Raw genomic sequence first — 19,901 nt, 5'->3', positions numbered from 1 at the left:
CTTCATTGTTTTCAATTATACTTTCAGTTTCTCTGTTAGCTGTAAACATTTTTCACAGCATGGTGGGATTCGTTACATGGCTGCTCAAACATGGCTAAATAATGACTAACCAGTGGAAACAATGACACTTTGAGAGGTTTACATAAAGATTTACATTTATATCTACATTTAACAATAAAATGTGCACTATTTCTTCTCTTTTCTTTTTCCTCTCCAGGTCAAAGTAAACCCAGGATATATTCCAGGAGCACTGCCTTACCAACCACTACTGCTTAACAGCCTGCTTTTACTACTCCAACTGACTTATCATAAACAACAACATGTAGACAGGATACAGAAGATACTACAATGTTCTGTGATTCACCTTATAAATGCCCCTTGTACTTGGTCACCAGGCTTCCCTGATCTGCCTTTATGCTGTTTTTAAAGATATTAGATCTGTTCCTGATGAAACACCAACCTCGTGTGGTTGAACATGGTAACTGCAGGACATGTCTTTTATCCCACTGAGGGACACAATCAGGAACCATTGACTTGCTTCCTTCTGTGCTGTTGGGTATCTGCATGGTGAAAGAAACCAAAGGGATGCAAAGAGGCTGCGACTCATCGATGATGTGTATCTTCAGGCATCCTATGAGAATTCATGGATCTCTGCTCTCAGAGAAACGTTATAATGGAGCCCTGTTCTGTCACAATTCTGCAAAAGTGGGATGTATATCTAATGGCTCTTATGTGCAGACATGCCTGACCAAAGAGTTAAAAAAAAAAAAAAAAGAGACACATCCCTGTTTATACGATAGCCTGTTTAACCATCTCTTGAACTTTCTCCCTCTTTGTGACTGATAGATTAGACACTGGACTTCCAACTAAACCAAACATCTCCTCACAAAACTGCCGATCAAGGAATGTCGGACATAATCTTTCCTTAAATTACATTTTGGTGCATTTCGGTAAATGCGACAGCAAAGATAGAGGCTTGATACAAGAAGAGTTTCCTCTTCTGTTTCATCACAAACTCTGAATGTTAGATAAAACTTGATGTGTAGGTTTACATATTATCATTACATATGTGCATGTGTACAGGAAGCAGACACATACACAGGAAAGCATCTAGTAATGCATATGTGAATACACACATGCATGCACACACATACTGTATAACACTTAACAGATCTGTAACCAATTTTTTTACTAATGTGAATCTCAATGTTTACAATCAAAAATAACTGTCTCAGACACACTTGACTGTCAGATGCAGCAGGAAGATGGACAGGCAGTCTGGGAGGTAGGCAGTCTCTTTGGTTCTTGCAGCCTAAAAATTTTGTCTTCCATCCAAGACAGACAGGTAGAGAGAAGTAGAGACAGACCATGATAGGGAAAGCAACCACATAGGAGGGATAGAGGTCTGGCAGCAGTTTTTCATCCACTGCAGTCCTCTTATAGACATCTCTTTCATTACAAAAGTTTTTTTCTCTTTTTAAAAATTCTTTTTAAAATGCTGGAAGCTGGCTAAAATGCTTATTCAGCCTTAATGTCTGCAGCATCCAGCTCTTGTTTATAACAGAAAAAGTTCAAAAGCAGCCAAAATCCTCCAGAGGCAGCGCCTACATAGGAAGAAAAAGACACACCCTTTACAGAAATGACAATCACAGTCAAAGTGGCCTGAATCTAGTCATGGATTGGCATTTTCTTATAATGAAAAAAAAAAACAGAAAAGTGGCTGTTATCATTAGGTTAGGTTATTTCATTATTTAGGTGTATGTACTGCGTATTCCAAATCAAAACAGATTGGAGAAAGAAAAAGTAAAGAGGGCCGACATCAAATGCATCCATCCTCCCCTGCAGACTAACCAGGACTAAACGGATTCTGGAGACTTATAGTCCAGCCTCCCACACCCCACCCCACCCCACCCCACCCCAGTCACCAAAAAGCTAAATGTTAAAGTTAAAAGTGCCAAATGGACCAACACCTGGACGTCTGTTAAGCATGATTATTAAAATAAATGGGACTCATGTTCTCTTAACTTGGGTTTCTATTTAGGAAAATTATTGACGATATCACAGAATAAATCTCACTTGCATTCCAGATGGCCAGTGGGTTTTTTGGTTTGCTTTTTTGAGAACAATGGAAATGGGACTAAAGATGTTGCATTTAGTGTCACAATCACTGGACCAAATGTTTGAGGCCTTTTCCATCTGCAAATGAACACTTTAGGGGGAAAACAGTGACTTTGCTTGATGAAAAGACGTACTTACTGACCACTTCCCTCCATGAACTGATCGCAAAGTCCCGCGACACTCCACTGACATTCACTCTAGAGGACAGAGCCAACGTTTTTATGTGTTTGCATGGGGTGTTTCCAAGCTGTTGCATATTTAATCTCATGCTGCGTGTGACTAACTAGCTACTTAAAATGGGAACTGTTCCGTTTGTTGAATGCTCCTGAACTCTCTTCAAAGAGTCCTAAATGTGAACTTTGTGATTTTTCTATGGATAGGTCTGAAATGTCTGCAGAGTAAAGGAGAAAAATAGCTACTACAATGTACAACGATGAAATGTAACTTTGAACTTCTAGACGTTTTTTAATCACGTGGCCGTGTTTACTGTTTTTTCTAGTTGACTACTAATGTATGATGTTGTGTACAAGTGGGACTACTCTGTTTTATTTCTTCTAGTTGTACTGCATATTTGGAATAAGATTGTAAGAGGAGGTTGGGAGGAAAGAGAATTAGTTGCACTATAGTTTATATTTCTTTCAGTAAATGTTCTGTAAAGGCTGGAAATTCACTTTCACTTCAGCACATAATTAACTTTACATTAATAATTTATATTTGAATTGTCAAACAACACCACATATTGATTTTTAATAAATGAAATGACTGCAGATGAAGTGTGCTTTTGACAAATTCCAGCCATGAACTGTGAAAAAGATTGCATATCCATTACTTAGATGTCTAATTGAAGAAGACTGTTGTGTCATAAGCAAATTACCCTATGTGAACTGAACGTGAATTTATTTGTTACTAATTAGTCTTAATGAAATAGATCAATTTAATATCACCATGCACTGTGGCAGTAATATGAACCTAAACAGCAATGTAACAAGGTTTTCAGATATACAATAAAATGTAAATGTGTGTGTGTGTGTGTGTGTGAGAGAGAGAGAGAGAGAGAGAGAGAGACAGAGAGCGAGAGAGAGGCTTCAGACTGCAGCGCATTGGATTCTGTGTCATGGTGAACTGAACAGCACTTAACCCAGAACCTGCAAAGCCACACCCTGCCCAGAACTTACAGAGTTATACTAATTAAAGCAATAACAACAGTAATAATAGATATGAAAGTAATAATTGAGACCGAAGCTACACCATCCATTATTAACTTTAGAGTTGGTTGAACTCATATGGACTTTGAAACAGTCAACAGAGCTTTTGTCTATAGATCTAAAAATGCATGAATGAAATACCTGAAAAGAAGCTGGAGCCAAGCCATTCATATAGTTCAGTTGTGTCAGTAAACATGGCATTCTGAAGCGCTATTAAATCTTTCCTAAAATATATGTTCTCCATTTTTTTAGCTTAACAGTGTATTTCACAATAATCTTAGATGATTTATGAGTAAATAAGCAATAATCAAAGTTTTAGAAAAATATTTAAGAGTACATACAGAAATCCCCGAGCTGAAACAACCTAAACCGCCAACTTTGGCAATGAATGTTGTTTTCACGTAGGATTCGATCACTTATTTAAAAAAATACAATTGATAATGTTTTTCAGGACTTTCAAGTGTAGTGTTAAATTCAGTTAAACTTGATTTATAAAGCACCACTTTACGTAATAAATTGAAGACTACATTAAGAGAAAAATGTGTTTAATATGGGTGCAAAAAGCCCAGAAGTAATATGTCAGAAACGTTATTGCTTGGTCTAGCATGAATATCAAGCAAGAGAAAAGTGTAGGAACCATGACAGAACCCAGAGGCACTCCAGCATCAAGACCACAGTAGATTGTAGTAAAAAGACATTTAGTTTTACAGCTTGTCTAGAATGAATTGGCTTTCTTTGCATTGTGGAATTCATTTAAGGAAAATTGGGCTGTCAGAGCATTAATCATTGTTATTGGAGCATTTAGAGAAGGCAATAATACATCATTGTAATACATTAAGCAACTACCACACTGTCAGTTTATTGATGCAGGATTATGCCACTAACTGCCAGTTGTAAAATACATCACTAAGCTTTCTATGGCGGGCTGGGTTGGTTTGGTTAAGTTCACCACTGACTGACTCTTCACTTTGGCTGATAGTTTGCCCACATCTGTCTGACTGTACATAAACTAGACGATTGGGAATAAAGTAGACTGTGGAGGAGGAAAGTCTGTATTTTGTCGTCTGTTCTCTGACGCCATTCAGACATTATTTTCTACTCAAACTATTGACACCTAGGACATTCTGCATGTGTCATTTCTATTGGGGTTAATGGTGTCATTTTTGTCAAGCCATTTTTCCCCCTGTAGTTCACTTTTAAATAAAATCCACTTTCTAAAATGACTGAAATAAAGCCGAACCTGTTCTTCATTGAAACAGGATCCTAAACAACAGCTGACGACACCATTCAAAATCCTGCTTCCCCCCCCCCCCCCTACACACACACTTAGTCATTGCCGGGAAGCACTGCTGTTCCTTTGACGAGAAAATATACTGGTAATCAGTTGGAAAAACAGAGTCTGTGGTGTTCATACATTTTTACCTAGTGTTTTAAGGTTAATATAGTGTTTCAATCATTGAGAATACTAGTGCTTAAGTGAACATGAACCATCTAAACAATTGAGATTAAAGACCTCTTGAGTGAGTTAGAAAAGCTCTCTTTAGAGATGCATTAGGCTGAGTTTATGTTTGGTTCTGTCTGGTTGGACGTAGTATAAATGTTTACTTGTAACCTGCACACTACTCACTTTTTGATCTGCTTACTGTAGAGAAACACCCTCCTATAAAGATCAGACAGGTTTTCTGGCCTTATGTAATAAGCTAAAGCTTGCACTTCTAAAGGGTTTTCAACTGTTTTGGCATTCTCCACTAAAACCAATTGGGCACAGCCAGAACAAGCAAACTAATTACTGTGTGGCTTGTGCCCTATGGCATTAATGAGGAATTGTAACAGAGCTAACAACCCATTTTACAGGCGCCCCAGTTAAGATTTATTTGAAAGTTGTGCCAAAAGCGCTGAACTAAATATGTGTCAGTCCAAATGACATCCATTCTTCTGTGTTCAAGTGTCATTTTCCCCATCTAAATGGAGTGAGTTTTGCTTAAAGGGGGACTTTTTATGGGGATGAGAATTGTGCATGTGATGCAAGCAACAGTGTTGGATATACATTGTAATGTGAAACTATGCAGCTGCTACCATTACCACTAGTAATAATGATAAAACAATAGTAGCACTTGTGATGATCTCAGTAAATGAAAGAAGCAACCTCCATAATTTGACCTATAATTGAGATGATCAATAAATCTGCTGTTGGGTGGTCGATCTGATGATGACCTCCAAATGGGTGGAAGTGGTGGAAGAAGTACTCTGATCCTTTAATTAACAGTAACAATACTGATTATTAATCAATACAGTGTTAATTAATCAATACAGTGTAAAAAAATACACATCAAAATGTATAATGTAAATAAAATTACAAAAAATGTCATTATGCAACATAGCATAATTGACATGTTACATGTCGTTACATTATTATAGCATTATTGAAGCGATATCTTGTACATCCCCTATAATAATAATAATGGAGACGGGATCAGTATGGCCACTCTGAACAGTTTTAATGTTGTGGCCAATAAGTATATGTCACAGCTTGTAAACATGGGGTTAAGTTTTGTTTTTATGATAATAACTGAAAACTAAACGCTGCTGAGTGGCTGGCTAAATTCACCAAATAAATTACTAGTTAGAGTTTTAAAAATAGAGGTCTTTTTTGCATATTAAATGCAGTGCAACTACAGTGACTTCCATGATAAATAAGAAATGTTAGGCATTAATAACACATGACTTCGTGTATGTTATGAGCGCAGATTCTGGGTCTACAGCAAGTCCGTCCGGGCCAGGCCACAGCTGTACCCTGCTACGTGCCTTTGTGTGAGCCAAGCTGCCAGCTGCGCTCCACCACTAGGCTTCCCATCGGCCCGTCGCCGTTCTCCCGCACGTTGACGCCGAGACCCGGAAGCACCAAGCTGCTTGCTTTGTTTTGGTAGGAGTTGAGAGACACAGGCAGGGCTCCGTCCGGGAGAGACGCGATTACTGCATGGGGAGAGCCCGACCGGGAATGGAAGATGACGGACCGATAGCTGACGCCTATAAAATGCCGAGTTTTATCAGCAGTTTCGATGAGGGGAGGGTGAAGCTGTCCCGCAACCTGCCGGCAGAAACTTCCCTCACGGACGGTAAAGTTGATCGGTCAGGTGCAGATTGGAGCCAGCGTGTCACCAGGTCAAAATCGCGGTTGTCACTCGACGGCGGAGCGAGGGAGACGACGGGCGAGAGGAGCAGCGAGGAGGAGAGGGATGCGGAGGGCAACAACAACAACAACTGCAACGGCGGGGGGGAGAGGAGGAGAGCGAGTGCCGTCGAGATTTTGAGGAGGAACTTCGGGGTTTCAAGGTCTCCTTCTCACCGTTTAAGTGCAAGCAGTCGGATGCAGCGCGACAACGAGCATGAAAACCCCGAAGCAAACGGTAATACCGGCATTTTTAACGCTCATGGAAGTGAATGTGGCTGCTGTGAAAAGTCGGACCTAGAAACGGGCGAAGCCGGCGACCAAAACGAGCCAGCCTTGAGCGAGTTACCGACTTCGGATGTGCAAGGAGTTGATTATTTTACCACTGGCGGTCAGTGCCATCATAAATATGACAATGACAGCAACCCAGTCACTTTAGATGAGTCCTCTGGTGTTAGGGAACACGTCTACTGCACTGTTTACTGCATCGCTGCCGACAGTCAAAGGACAGACGGAGAAATCACAGACCGCCACGATGAAACGGCCACAAGTGACACACCAGGAGTGGACTCGGAGACAGGACCGGACAGAGGTTCGAGTCCCGTACCAGCACTGTACACACTGGACGACCTGGTGGATCCTTTCGCGGATATGGCCCACCAGCTGTACATGGAGCAGGCCGGGGCGGAGAGTGTGAAGCAGATTTGCCCGGTGTGCCTGGAAGACAAATCCATCGCACCCCTGCCCTGCTGCAGGAAGGCCGTGTGTGATGAGTGTCTGAAACTGTACGTCAGCTCCCAGGTTGGTGTAGAGAGGCCGAGCAGGGCGGGGGCCGTGGTTATAAATTATGGGAATAATACTGTGATCCCTTACCACCAAGCTGTCTCTACATGTCTCAAATACCTCAGAAAAGCATCTGAATCACGGGCTGTCTAGTGGTAATTAGGACAGAGCTTTATGTAATTATTATTAAAATGTCCCAGGCCATCTGCAGGTCTCCTCGTCTTGTGATAACTATTTTTCTGAGAATCTGGGTCACTGACACAGTGTGCACTAAAACTTTGGACCCGTGCAGAAACACCCAACAGCAGACATTGTGCTGCATTGGGTTAAACCAATGTCCTTCTTTAATGTTCACTAATGGAAGGAATAGTTCACCCTCACATATAGTATATTCGGGGTTGGTTGTGCATTACATCCAACAGAGCACAAATGTGTCCTTCAACCTCTACTGCATTTTTTTTTTCACCTTTTGTTGATCTGAGAAACTACATCTGAGTGTATTTTGGGAGCGAACACCTCAGGCAAGTCATTGTAGGTCAGTTAACACTGAGGCACAATAAGCACACAGCATGTCCTTGGGCTACAATACATTCTGGTCTATTTATTTTATTGGGAAGGAACTTAGTTTCTTCTGCAAGTATTATTTCTATGTTTGAGTTTTAAATTTTGGTGCAAAATGAAGCTAGGCTAGACAGAGGTTTCTTTACTCTGCTAGATTAAGAACGTGAATAATTGACAGATTAATAATTTACCTCCAATTTTCTGCAGTGCACCTACCACAGAAATCAAACTCAGATATGTGGGACATGTTGCCACTTGTTGCCTATTGCCAAAGCTAGTGGATTGTTTTCTTCATGTTTTTCATGAGCCAGTGCCATTCAACAAAAGTCTGACATTAATCCCAGGTTGATTTACTTTGTGGGCATCCCCTGTTACTGACACTTTATTATTTAAGGAAAAATTAGGCTCTTGCCACTGTAGCGTTTTTAGCCAACACAGAGACTGCTTTATATCTGAAATTATCTTTCTTTGATGAAAAAAAACGAACAGTCACACAAACACTGAATCATTTTTGTCCATATACAGCCCTGTCAATTGAGCTCACATACCCCATTATCTGCACCACCCATTATCTCCCCAATGTGTTCTTATGACTGGATTAGAAACTGTATGTTGTTTGATAAAAAAAATGTCATAAAACTTAACTGCTAGTGTGTAGAGGGCTTTAGTCAAATTTGCATTCATACCACTGCTTGGTGTGGCAGAAGCTGTTTGGTAGATTGATTTAGTATATTTTTTATTATTTTTTTTTGCTTTTAACTAATTGAAACTATTTCTCAGGTGGGCTGCTTGTAGCTAATTACTTCAAAAGTTTGTTCATATGTTTAGTTAATTATTTCAACTGTTTACCTTGAACCACTGCTATAGGACACCGATGTGCCCATTCTAAGCAGAATTGTTTAACAGTTTTATTTATGTGTGCACCTTTATCTTGGCTTGTGTCTTATCTTATGAAAGTGAAAACGCAAAACAAAGTCACCTGCATTTTAAACACGTCACACATGGTGGCACATGTATATTAGGGAGAAATAGAGCAGCAGCACTCTGAACCTGTCCGACCAGTCTGGCAGTAGTCATTAGAGTTTTGTCAACAATACTGACACATCAGCTGTCATGCCTGCAGAGGATACATAGTCAGCTTTTGTTCGTTGTGGCGTGTATATATTTGTGTGCACACATGCTGTAGGGCAGGTATTCCCAACCCTGGTCCCCAAGGACCACTGCCCTGCTTGTTTTCAACTATCCCTGCCCTACCCTATGGGCGGTATATGCATCAAGATGTAGTAAATCAATCAGAAGGGTGGGGTGGGGGGAAGACAGTGTAAATTGATATCCAGCTTCTGATTGACTGAAAACACCTGATCCAGCCGATAAGCTGATAAGGTAGAGTAGAAATAATTGGTCAACAAGCAGGGCAAAGGACTGATGACCAGGGTTGAGAACTACTGCTGTAGGGGACGTTGGGTGTAACACTGCAAGATGCCGATGCTATTATTCTTTACCTTCTGTCTGCTGTTTCACACACAAACGAACAGACAGACACAGGGACAAAATGCCTTATCATGTGTCAGTACAATAATAGCTCTTATTGACGTTGATGAGCTGAAAGTTCGGGGGGGACATTGAATGGGACAGAAAGCAAATATGAAATGAGTAAGAAAGTGAGAATTAACTAGAGAAGAAAAGATGCTCTAGGAGGGGGAAAAAAGACAAAACAGAGAGGTTGACAGTGAGAAGGAAAGAAGAGAATTGACGTTTGTGACGTAATTTTAAGATTTACCTATGATACGATAAGGTGTGTGTTTGAAAGAGAGAAACCGGCATTGTTTGTTTATGTTATGAAAGGGAAAGCACTTCTGTCTAGTGTTCAGGATAGATGGCCCTGCAGGTGTCAATCATTGTGCTAAAGTATTGTGTTTATTTTGACTCAGTTAAAAGGTTTAGTTTTTAAAAAAGGAACACTTTTTAAAAATATGTAGTTCTGTGAATATGATGTTAGGTTAGGTATAGTGCTTGACTGAATGACCACACTGTATAATCTATTTATGGATATGATCCATTTGGCAGGTATGACTGGTAAACCTGGTAAAATGTGTGTGTCGTGAGAGACATTAACTACTTTTCCTCACACTTCAGTTCAGTGATAAGGAATTAACCACCAATAGTGCAAAAATAATTCTTATGTAGATTTGTTAACATTATTCCATTTCTGTATCAGAGAATCCCACCACACACAGACCCAGAGTGCTCCCCTAAGCACATTGGTCTAAATCTTTATGATATACTTTATGTAGAAGTAACATTAAGTGCACATAATACTAATAATAATGTATGTACTTGACATACAAATCCTCACATTGGAGTGATTTTCCTTCTGTTGTATAGATACACATTAAATTACCTGCTTCTGATGTTTCACAGGTGCGAGTAGCCAAACCGTACATCAGTTGTCCAATCCCAGATTGCAGTGGCTACCTGGAGGAAGGAGTGGTGGTTTCCCATTTGGCCAATGAGGATGTGGCAAAATATCGATACTTTTTGGAGCTAAGTCAGCTTGATTCCTGCACCAAGCCCTGTCCCCAGTGCAGCGAGTTCACCTCACTGAAAAAACACAATAGCAACCGCTCGGAGCACAAGTACAAGGTAAGATGATATTTAGATCCCCTCCAGCTACACAGACAACCACAAAATGAAGGAAAATTATGAAGATTGTGCAGCAATATTTAGCAAAACATAAGGAAAATGAATTACATATCTAAGTCCAATTGTACTATCTGTCTCCACTGCAGATCCAGTGTAGCAATTGCCAATTTGTGTGGTGCTTTAAATGCCACTCGCCGTGGCACAATGGCCTAAAATGCCGTGACTACAGGAAAGGAGACAAGCTGCTACGAAACTGGGCAAGTGTTATAGAACATGGACAAAGAAATGCCCAGAAATGTCCACAATGCAAGGTAAGAGCTGAGGATACGAACTGTATAAATACTTCTTTTTTTTTTTGCTGTAGAGCATCAAGGTTAAAGGAATGCTGAATGTGGCCAAAGTGTAAGTTGAGCAAGTGGAAATGGAAAGGGAGCAGAGTGATGGAGTGTGTAGTCAACGTAGATCGATGAGGAATCAATGAAGGGAAAGAGAAGCATTAAAGCAGGAACGGATGATGGATGGGGACCTATAGAGCGCTAGATGGATGCACAGATTCAAAGGCACAGTAGATCAGAGAAGCACAGGAGGTGAGCGAACATATTGAAAAAATAATGATGACGTCCCTGCTGCACGAAACCACATCCAGTAGACTCACTGGCATCTTTTTCAAAGTCATAACACCCGCCTGGTCTTATCTCACAGTATCCTTACAGCCAAGTCCATCTACACACTAATTTTGATAGTCATAAGATGAGTAAAGGAAGACATACGTTAAATTACTGGTAAATGAGAAATGTTTACCCACAGCAGCAAACAGTGTCCATCTGTGTTTGTCACACTGCTGCTGAATGTCTCTGCGCTTGTGCTCTGAAAGCAAGGTGAGAGGATTGCTTTTGACTGTGAAGTCAACAAACTGGTGTCATGCTGTGTTTAGCTGGAAAAAGGGCTGAAAGCAGCTGATCTTAATGCCTTGTTATGGGAAGACTGCTCACTGCTATAGCAGCCAAGTAGTGAGGATCCATTAAATATGCTGCTGCATGCATATTACTTTGCCGTTCAATGTATTCTGATGCAGATTCTTGTAGTGCTCAGTGTGAAAATAAGAGAATCCTCTGCTAGTAGTGCTTCAGAAATTGTACTTGTTCTACAAGAAACAGAGCTTTTTCCACTTTGTCTTTAGATCCATATTCAGCGTACAGAGGGATGTGACCATATGACCTGTATGCAGTGTAACACAAACTTCTGTTACCGCTGCGGAGAACGCTACCGACACTTAAGGTTACAACTTTTTTTTTTTCTCTTAATTTTTGCATTTTTGTTGCTCATCTTTTGTTAATTTTGTTCATCTTTCACCTTATTTTGTTGGCAGGTTTTTCGGGGACCATACATCCAACCTCAGCGTGTTTGGCTGCAAATATCGCTACCTACCTGATAAACCTCATCTCAGACGGCTAATTAGAGGCTCTGTATGTGGTACGTTGGTGTGTGATATGTTTCTCAGCATCCTCTTAGACACTTCGAGCTTTACACTATTACAGCTTCTTGTCTTGTATTGTTAGGCAGTAATCTATGTCATTGGAGTTGTGCAGGGTTTTAACAGAGTCAAAATTCAACACAGTTGATCAGTTACAGTGCATTCAGAAAGTTTTTAGACCACTGTCACTATTCAGTTTTGTTTTTGCAGCCTGATAGTACAGCTGTTTAATTAATTTAGTTTCCTTTTTAATCTACACTCAGTACCCTATAATGACAAAGCAAAAACTGAAATCTAGAAATGTCTGTAAGTTTTTAAATTTTTAAATTTGATTATTTTTTTTTTTTTAAATCACATTCACAAAAGTATCCAGACCCTTTACTCAGTACTTTGTTGAAGCACCTTTGGCCACAATTACAGCTTCGACTCTTTTTGGGTATGACATGACAATGTTTGCACAGCTGGATTGGGGATTTTCTGCCTTACCTCTTTGCAAATCCTCTAAAGCTCAGTCAGGTTGGATGGGGACTGTGAGTGGACAGCACTTTTCAGTTCTCTCCAGAGATGTTCACTAGGCTTCAAGTCAGTTATCTGGCTGGGTCTCTCTTAAGACATTTCAAAAGTTATCCCTAACCCACTTCTATGTTATCTTGGCTGTGTGCTTAGGAAGGTGGAAGGTGAACATTCGGCCCAGTCTGAGGTCCTGAGCGCTGTGAAACAGGTTTTTATTGAGCATATCTCTGTACTTTAATCCATTCAGCTTTACCTCAACCCTTACCAGTCTCCTAGTCCCTGCTGCTCAAAAGCTCCCTCACAGCACGATACTGAAACAGCCATAGTTCACTGTTGAGATGGTTTTTCACAGGTGATAAGCGGTGCCTGTTTTAGAATTGTGGCCAAAAAGTAAAATCTTGTTTTTATAAGACGAGACAATCTTGTTCCTCACAGTGTGAGAGTCCTTCAAATGTTTTTCTTTATCAAACAAGCAGGCTTTCATATGTTTGGACTAAGGGGGAGGGTTCCGTCTAGTCACTCTGCCATGAAGTCCCAATCGGTGTAGAGCTGCAGTGATGGTTGTCTATCTGGAACTTTGTTCCAACCTGTGCCCTATCTCCACACAGGATCTCTCAGTCAGAGTGACCATCAGGTTTTTGGTCACCTCTCTTATACAGGACCTTCTCCCCGATTGCCCAGTTTGGCAGGGCATCCAGCTATAAGAGTCCTGGTTGTGACAAACTTCTTCTATTTGAGAATTATGTTGGCCACTGTGCTCTTGGAAACCTGCAGTGCAGCAGAACACTTTTATAGCCTTCCCCAGATTTGTGTTAGCAATAATTTTGTTTCTGTGCTCTGCAGACAGTCCTTTTGACCTCATGGCTTTTGCTCTGATAGAGTAGGCATTGTCAGCTGTGAGGCTTTCTATAGGTGTGTGCCTTTTCAAATTATGTCCAAGTAATTTAATTTACCACAGGTGGACTCCAGTGAAGGTGTAGAAACATCTAAGCAACAATCAAGAGGAATGGGAGGCACCAGAGCTAAATTTCAGTATTGTTGCAAAGCGTCTGAATGTTTATGAACATGTGATGTTTAAATTTTTTAAAATTTGTAATAAATTTACAGACATTTTTAAAATTGTTTTTTTGGTACTGAGTGTAGATTATTAAGAACAAATGAATTAAAACCGCTGTAGATCAGGTTGCAACATGACAAAACTGAAAAAAGTGACGGGGTCTTAAAACGTTATAAATGTACTGCATGTGGCAATTAATCTCTTGTCTGTGATACACAATTTTTCTTTCTGGCATTTGCACTTTCTATTAACCTGCTTTGTTTGTTGTATTTCTGATCTCAAAATGAACCACTGAGTGAGACCATTTTGCACTTAGCTGAGAGATAATGCTGTGTATTACAGTAAGGTTATAAAATTGCAGAGGAATAGCAGTTGGGTAATACATTTAAAGAGAAACTAACACAGTAAGTGCAGGGCTAAAAAGTCATCTTGATTCAGTACTTATTTGAGCCACTTTTCGTTTGCCCCAAAGTAATGAACCAACCAACCAAAAGATCTACAATGCAATCCGAAAAGCCTCAACTCTACCACGAATACCGTATATGCGTCACAGGTTAAAGCCATACAGCTCTCTCTTATCTGTGACTGATGCGAATTTACCTCTTAATATCATGGCTGCATGAGGAAAAGCATCCATATCTAACTCTGCGCTTGCAGATGCAGAAGCCAACGAGCAAAGCTTTACAATGAAGTATGGATGCATCAGGTGTCCAGTTGTGTTAGCCTTAATTATCCATTCATAGTTATCAAATCAATGTGCTAGCAAGCCTCCAGGACTTTGAACATCTCTGATAGATCATGACAGCTACAGCTACAGCACTCAGTAACTTACATAATGTACACTGGTTACCAAACATCCTAAAATTTCTACAGGGATGCATTCATATTTAAAGAAGATGTAACAAAATAAACTATTAAAATTGAATCATGCAAGTTCTGTCTTATCTAAAAAGAACATTTATTCATTATGAATGATCATTGTTCTGCTCCCTCTCTTTCTCTCTTTTTCTCTGCAGCCACTAAGTTGCTGATAGCTCCGGTGGTCATTCTGTTGGTTGTGGTGCTTGGAGCTCTTGCACTGGTGATAGGTAACATAATTATGCACATGAGCACACGTGCACATTAATCCAGTGAAGCTCCAGGGAGAGCAGTGAACAGATAATAGCTAAATGGTCAGGCTCTATTACAGACATTTTCTTCCGTACAGCAAAGCACCTGCACAGTCTATGATATTTCGAAAGACCAGCATTACTGAGTTTGATGTGAAAGAGGGTTAAACTGTTTCTTTATGAATGTGCTAAAGTCATATGTCCAGAATTTCACTCTCCGGGTGATTGATTTTTATTTGCTTGAGCTACATCATCCAACCGGAGGCTTGTACTCTGTGAGATGCTGTCAGGCAGTATTGTGATCTACTGATGCCTCAGCTGAACTGTAATTAGTGTTAATCTGTTTATTGTGCCTGTATGTCTGACAGATGATCCGCTGCAGGCTAACATGCCGTGGTGACAAATTCATATTTATTTTTATCCCTAATAGAATCAGTGTTGTGCTCTATTCAAGCCTTTGTGTTTCAGATTAGCTATTTGCAAACAGGCCAAATCTGTTTACAGTGTGCTATAAGAGGGAATAAACAAATCTGTATAGAAATGTCATCAGAGCTTAACAATAACAGACAGTTTAGGATTTAAAGTTTATTAGTGCCATTAGAAACAAAGATGTTTTGCTTTAATTTATCTTCCTGTTCTCTCCCACTCCCTGCCTTTCTGCAGGCTTGGTCGTTTTCCCAGTCTACTACGTGTGTAAGAGGAGGAAGAAGCAGCGCACTCAGGGTTCTGGACGGTGGATCTGAAACCTTCCCTGCACACAAAGACACATATACACACATCTTGAAAAGCGGCGCCCACATCTCCTCAGGGACAGACATGCCAGCCTGAGTCATCTTGAAAGTCTGAGAAGAACATCAGAAAATCAACACTGGCAATTAGTACGGATCTTTCAGGTGAAAGGAAGTATGTGAATATATAAAGTGAGGCTTGGATAAATTCACGCCATCACATCATCACTTATGAGAATATTTAAATTTCACAGGAGTACTCTTCTAAAAAGAATTCTTAATCAGGAAACCGGGTATTCAAACTGAAAAGGACATAAAACCCCACAGATTTAAGGGTATTTGTGAATGAACCACTGTCTTGAGCAGTGCTGGGCACATAATGGATAGTAGGTTTGAAATCCTTACACTAAAACTGACAGCTGACAGCTGTTTTAAGACTTTCATGCTGGTCAAAAGCATCTTGCCCCTGACACATTACAAGAAGTTTCAGCAGCAGTTTTTCTTTCTTCTGTTACATGTTTAACAACAGCTGCCTTTCCGAAGAATAAATCTAAACACAGGTGACAGACATATGCAGTTTTGTTTACATCTCATTTATGCAAGAGCATGCTCAGACCCTGCTGGGTACATGCTCTGACATATATATTTAGTGGAAATGACTTTAATAGTTTTGGATACTGGAAAGAAAAGTTTTAGGGAACACTGTCAGATAAGCTCGGGCTCAGAGGTGAACCATGTGGAAATGCAAAGGAATATCTTCTCTATTTGCAAAAGCTGTTTGTGCAGCAGGTTGCATGTAAACATATAAACAACATGGAATCTAAATTTGGAGCAAGCCATGATGGAGAAATTAGTTCTCACTGATGCAACACAGCTGGACATTAACTTTGTTTCTTCTAGGGGAAACTTAATTTTCAGTGGATACTAAATAAGACATAACAGAACTAAACTTGGAAAGATGGTAATGTTGCTGTCGGCTACCTTAGATTAGAACATTAATCTTTGCCTAAGAATAACTCAGCTTGCCGACCTCTAAAAGAAATCCTGGGAACACATATGAAATTTTAGTGAGTCTCCATTGTTTTCTGTTTCTGTTGTGGTTTTTCTTAAATTCTTCCTTCCATTAGTCTCTGCCTTCCTCTTATGCCTCCTCCCTTCCTCCCTCCCCTTTTGGCTGGATGGCGGCTCACACACATCCCTTTCCTACCTGCCAGCTCTTCTTTGCTGTGCCCACATACTGTATGCCAGTATCTGCGTCATCAAAAACAAAATAAAGCTGTGGTGTGACAGTTGTGCCAAAACAAAATGCTGAACATCGCAGGACAGATGGTTGACGCTTCCCCTTTGTTAGATAGGTTATTTATTGGTTTTATTGTTTTAGTTTTTATTTTAAGGGGTTTTCCTTTTGCAGAGGTTTTGGATGATAAATAAGTAACAAATAAGTTCTTGGCATAACTATGTATAAGACATTTAAAGGCCATTTGGAAGTGTTATGCAAACACTACCAACTAAAATAACTGAAAACACTGTGGCAAATTATACCTTTAGATTCAAGTATTCAGTATGGTATTTATCTTTGTTGTAAAGTGTGTGGTAGTTTGCCAAAGAGCTGAAGTGGATGATGTTTTTTTTGTTTTTTTATGCATTGAATATGTGGTTAGTCAAGTGGTTAACATTGTGGAGGTTCAAAAGACTCTTTTGAACCTCCAGAGAGTTTTGATTTTGCAGTGAAAATGAGATGTTTGTGTTTTTGGGAGACTGGATAGTGACTGCTTTTTAATGTATCCCTTTTAACTCCTTCACATTGGTACATAAGAAAGCCCACATGGAGTGCTGCCAGGGAACAGGAGATTTTCAAGAGCTTTAAAGGTCATCGCCAGGCAGTAGCCAGCTTGCTGTTCTTTACTTCATCCCCCTATCCTGTCTTCGCTCACTTTAATTCTTTCATTTAGTTTTGACTGCGTGGTTTTCCTTTTGTTCTTTCACTTTTCTACCATCTTTTGTCCATCCTCTTCTCTAAAGTACAACAGGACTTAAAGTCCTCTGACCTCAACTGTAAGTAAAAATGGAGAGGCAGTTGCAGCCCAAAAGACATGTTCACTGGAGCTGGAGCTGCTGTCAGCCACAAAAAAAGCTCTTTAGCAACAGAAAACCACCAATCTGAATGCTTTTGAGCAACTGATATTTTTAAATTACAGAGCTAATCTTTTTTTTCCCCTGTTTTTAGCCCACCACTCCTAGAAGGGATCACTTTTAGTTATGTTGCATCTTCTTGAGAGGTTCACAAAGATGTTTTAATGGATTGACTCAAGGAAAAAACTAAACAAGGATAAGCACAATCTATAAACACCTAGGAGATGTTACAGAAAAAATGATGTGGAACGATACAGCGATGAAAGGTTGAGGGGTGTTTTTATTAATCAATGCTTTTAAAATCTGTAGCGGAGTGAGTGTTACAGCACATTTCATCATTGAATCTTCACTAAATCAAGGACTGAAACCATGAAAGAAAAGAAAGTTATAAAGATGTTGGACATTTTGCAGCGCAATTGCATTAGCTTGGCTTTATCCCAGGGATCTGAAACATTTTTGAGTACATTGAGTACACTGACACTGTAAATACAAGGTTCCTAAAGGACAGAAAATATCTTGTTCCACACTGCTTTTAAAAGTCCTAAGATGTCCTGACTCTGGGTTTGAATGTACTCTCAGGGAGTCTGTTTTCTGTTGACTGTACTACCATCTACATGAACTGTGCCACAGAAATTTCACCCTAGATTCAAAATGCTTCCTGATACCTTTGCCTAGAGCTGCTTAGCAACCATATTTAATTCCAGGAAGCAAACACAGTTTAGTGTCAAACTGATCCAAATATCTCAGTGTTGCAAACGCTGCCATTGCTTCCCAGCCTGACTTGGTTGTAAACGCTAACTAGGAGCTTCCGGATTGAATCAAACGATATGAAGTGGGACAAGAACAAGAAAATGTTTATTAGTTAGTCCGCACTGGAAAAATGGAATTTCTAAGTTACGCGCCAAACGAAAACATTGAAAACATTTACTTAAGTTTTTACTTGTAGTTTATGCACAAAGCTTTTATCTAGCTGGTTAGCTAGTACTTCACTGACATGTTCAGTTGTTGTCTTCAATACAGAGAAATCTATCAGTGACATTTAAAGCAGTTTTTAAACACATGACCATATTACCAAAAACATGACCATGTAGTGTACGCTGCCCCATTGCTGAAATCATTAGCACGTTGAATTAGAGCTTATTACCAGAAAATTAACAAAAGGTATAATTTATGTGATTTATCAACTATAAATGCCCAGCATAGGGTGATTTACAATCAGAATTTGTTCCATCTCTGTAGCTACTGGCCAAACTGTAATAATGACATTTTTTTGTTCCTCTTGTCCCTGTCGGTCCAACTATTTGATGTCTTACTCTTTTATAAGTGCACTAGTGATTTCTTGTTGTATTCATACATATTACTGACTTGATCACTTAGATTTATATAAACACATAACAGCTGCTTGGGTTAAGCTTTACATGCAAAAAAAGTTGCTCAATGTTCATTTAGTCAGTGAAATGAGAGGTGTTATATCCACTGATTATTTTGTTACTGGGGTGTATTGGCTGGCTGATACCCCTGGAATTGTGTTGTTTGTTTATATTCCCAGTGATATTGGCATAAATATGTAATGGTGCCTTCACAGCCACTAAAGATCAGGGTTTTGCCTACCTGTGGTTCAGGAACCCTGTTTGACTCCAAAGATTATTAATTGGGGTAAAACATACCACAGTTTTTTAAAGCTGTATTGCATTTCAGAACAGCTAAAGAAATGGGTAATGAGTTATGGCCACTAACATTTAAAAAGTGTGTTTATACATGTTGAATAAATCAACATGTCTGGTACCACAACATACACATGCTGTACAATCAGGCCTTTAATTCATAGCTAAAGATAACACCAAATCTCTAAAATTAAAAGTACCAAAATCCAGGGTGTCAGCTTCATCCCAAAAACTCATGTACTTTTGCACAAGTTATTCTGTCACTTTATCATGGCTCGTAGCAGCCTCACTCTTTGGATGCAGTTGTACTGCCTCCGAAACATTATGACTGTCGAGACTGAGAATGAAACTGAGTGAAGAAGGTGAATATACTAAAACATGTGCCACTTCAGCCATTAAATTGTCTAGTTAGGGATGATACTTTATTTGTTAATTCCAGCTCAGGAGGCCTGTGGTGGAACATTGGTAATATCAAGATGGCCTTTCCCTCTCTAGACATGCCGACTTGTTGGACGAGAGCATCGTATTTATGTTTTGATTACTGTGCTCCTTGTTTGCACGAAGAACCCCTTCTTCCACCTGCTGCCACTGTTGAAATGTCTGCTGATATTATTGCTCATTTAAGCAAACACAATCACTGTTTTTATCTGAGAATCTGATGGAGAATAAAGAGAATAAAGAAACCTGGTCAAATGCCAAAATGTCATACTTTGACTTACTGAATTTGATATTAATACATTACAT

At 39.7% G+C, this 19,901-nt stretch overlaps 2 protein-coding genes across 5 annotated transcripts in view; both read left to right on the top strand.

Annotated features, from left to right (window-relative positions):
* The window catches only part of nkain2 (sodium/potassium transporting ATPase interacting 2), a 71,337-nt gene extending 68,197 nt beyond the window's left edge, over window positions 1-3,140 (top strand). For both annotated transcript variants that reach the window (XR_010911254.1, XM_067482443.1), the window contains one exon: window positions 218-3,140. Coding sequence is in view for 1 of the 2 variants with exons in the window: in XM_067482443.1 (XP_067338544.1) it covers window positions 218-227 (10 nt within the window). In the remaining variant the exon portion in view is untranslated. The remainder of the gene's footprint in view (window positions 1-217) is intronic.
* Window positions 3,141-5,985: 2,845 nt separating this feature from the next.
* rnf217 (ring finger protein 217) lies at window positions 5,986-19,844 on the top strand. 3 transcript variants are annotated; one of them, XR_010911238.1, is made up of 7 exons: window positions 5,986-7,293; window positions 10,258-10,479; window positions 10,626-10,790; window positions 11,660-11,757; window positions 11,849-11,960; window positions 14,540-14,611; window positions 15,296-19,844. XR_010911238.1 is itself a non-coding variant. In XM_067482161.1 (7 exons), exons 1-7 carry the CDS (start codon window positions 6,301-6,303, stop codon window positions 15,373-15,375), a joined length of 1,734 nt encoding a protein of 577 aa, XP_067338262.1. In that variant the 5' UTR covers window positions 5,989-6,300; the 3' UTR covers window positions 15,376-19,844. The 3 variants fall into 3 exon arrangements, 2 of the variants coding, with proteins under 2 accessions (XP_067338263.1, XP_067338262.1); XM_067482161.1 differs by having other exon boundaries at window positions 5,989-7,293; window positions 11,849-11,952; XM_067482162.1 differs by lacking the exon at window positions 14,540-14,611 and having other exon boundaries at window positions 5,987-7,293; window positions 11,849-11,952.
* The last annotated feature ends 57 nt before the right edge of the window (window positions 19,845-19,901 follow it).

The sequence above is a fragment of the Channa argus genome, chromosome 17 (genome assembly GCF_033026475.1).
Source record: "Channa argus isolate prfri chromosome 17, Channa argus male v1.0, whole genome shotgun sequence".
NCBI lineage: Eukaryota > Metazoa > Chordata > Actinopteri > Anabantiformes > Channidae > Channa > Channa argus.
This window is presented reverse-complemented; position numbering and strand designations above follow the sequence as displayed.

Coding starts and splice junctions, on each gene's coding strand:
- rnf217 (XM_067482161.1), top strand. CDS start 6,301: ATGGGGAGAGCCCGACCGGGAATGGAAGATGACGGACCGATAGCTGAC. Junction 7,294..10,257: donor AACTGTACGTCAGCTCCCAG/GTTGGTGTAGAG, acceptor GATGTTTCACAG/GTGCGAGTAGCCAAACCGTA. Junction 11,953..14,539: donor AATTAGAGGCTCTGTATGTG/GTACGTTGGTGT, acceptor TTTTCTCTGCAG/CCACTAAGTTGCTGATAGCT.